Raw genomic sequence first — 1,717 nt, 5'->3', positions numbered from 1 at the left:
TGCTCCCTTCTCTGGTGATCTTTTGTGCCCACGGGAAGGGATGAATGTAATGGCTAATGCATTTAGCCTTTAGCAGGTGGCCTGCGGGTCTCTCCAAGGTGCTATCTGCCCCTAGATTCTCCCTTCACCGGGAAGCCAAGGAGAATAAAAATCAGCCTAAGTAATGATGGCCGAGAGTTTTCACCCAGCTTTCTTCACACAGTGGACCATCTCCGCCTTTTCAGACTACACTCTTTGAACTCAGGCTTATCTGCTGCATAACACAATCCAGATTTCTAAACCCCAAATCAAGACAACGTGGAGGAGGACACTCTACGGAGGATGAGAAGGAGAGAAATGTGGATGCGGGCCATGTGGCTGGGCCTTTGGGCGTTGGCAGGCGGGCGCCGCGGCTTCACCTCCAAGGCCGATCCTCAGGGAAGCCGCCGGGTCACGGCCGAGCTGATCAAGCACCTGGAGTGGCTAGCGTTTGTGGACTTCGGCAGCCAAGAGGCCGTGGCACGGCTGGAGAAAGCCATCACCTTCAACGACCGGCTCCGCGCCGTGGACACGGACCGGGTGGAGCCCAAGGAGTCAGTTCTGGAGGACAGATGTCTGTACCTGAGATCCGACAATGTGGTAGAAGGCAACTGTGCTAAAGAACTACTACAAAACTCTCATCGAGGTGTGGAGGAGTATTTTGTGGCTCCCCCAGGTAATATCTCTTGGCCAAAGCTGGATGAAAAAGAGCCCTACTCACACCACTGAGTAGCTATTCTGGGAAGGGGTGCCCTCTAAAAACGTGGAAATGCAATGACTATTTTGTTATGAACACTAATGTTCCCACTTTCTTCAGTCACCTGAAAAAAGTGATGGTTAGGTAGCTTTTAGTAACTAACTCTTCTGAAGACAGAATTGGGAAAGATCTAGCCAAAATAAGGCAAAGAGTCCCTGATGCCAACGGAAGTAGAAGGTATTGCCAGTGTCCGAGGAAATGGATCAAATGTACTCACAAGCTGTTCTGCATGGAAGACTTTATCCCCTCCCCAAAAGACTGTCTACCGAACTGCACTTAAGTGAATTTTTCTATTTATGTAACTGTTAGACATTGCATCTGATCACTATGTGACAACCTGAGTTGTCCTTTTCAGTTGCTGCTTCCATTGAGTTGAGCAGCCTTTTATCTTTACTGAACACCCTTAAATTTGTTCTTGGGTACCCACTTTGTTCCAAGCAGAGGGCTGACTTTCTCCTAAGGTTAGGAGGCAGCTTTGGGAGGTGGTGGATATGTGTATGGCCTTCATGGTTGTGATTTCATGTGTGTATACTTAACCCCGAAGTCACTGAGTTGTATACATTAAATGTACAGCTTTTTACAGGTCAGCTGTATTTCAATAAAGTGGTTACCAAAAAAAAAAAAGACAACATGGATACTTCCATGCTCTTAAACCAGACCCTTCTGGGACCCTGCTGCCCCCCTGAAGCCCTCCCACGCTGGTGGAGAATAAAGGTCTTTCTCCAGCTGCCACTCTCACAACTGCCCCTGGTCATGGTCAATACCGCCACCTTCAGGCATAGAGTCCTATTTAATGTATACTCTTCAACACTTTGGGCTTTCCCAATACTGAAATCAGAAATCTGAGGAGATCGTTTTGTGAATATCCCCTGCATTTTTAAATGCTTTCAGGGGCTTCCCTGGTGGCGCAGTGGTTGAGAGTCCACCTGCCAATGCAGGGGA

The 1,717-nt window shown here is 48.3% G+C and overlaps 1 protein-coding gene across 1 annotated transcript; it reads left to right on the top strand.

The window, feature by feature from the left end:
* Nucleotides 1-336: 336 nt before the first annotated feature.
* LOC307055475 (glutamyl-tRNA(Gln) amidotransferase subunit C, mitochondrial-like) lies at nt 337-747 on the top strand (the record flags this gene model as incomplete). The annotated part of the gene is made up of 1 exon (XM_079707715.1): nt 337-747. One exon carries the CDS (start codon nt 337-339, stop codon nt 745-747), a length of 411 nt encoding a protein of 136 aa, XP_079563841.1.
* Between the last annotated feature and the right edge of the window lie 970 nt (nt 748-1,717).

Source organism: Hyperoodon ampullatus (genome assembly GCF_949752795.1).
Source record: "Hyperoodon ampullatus genome assembly, chromosome: 7".
NCBI classification, from domain to species: Eukaryota; Metazoa; Chordata; class Mammalia; order Artiodactyla; family Ziphiidae; genus Hyperoodon; species Hyperoodon ampullatus.
The sequence above is the reverse complement of the archived record's forward strand: the minus strand, read 5'-3'. Positions and strand labels throughout refer to the sequence as shown.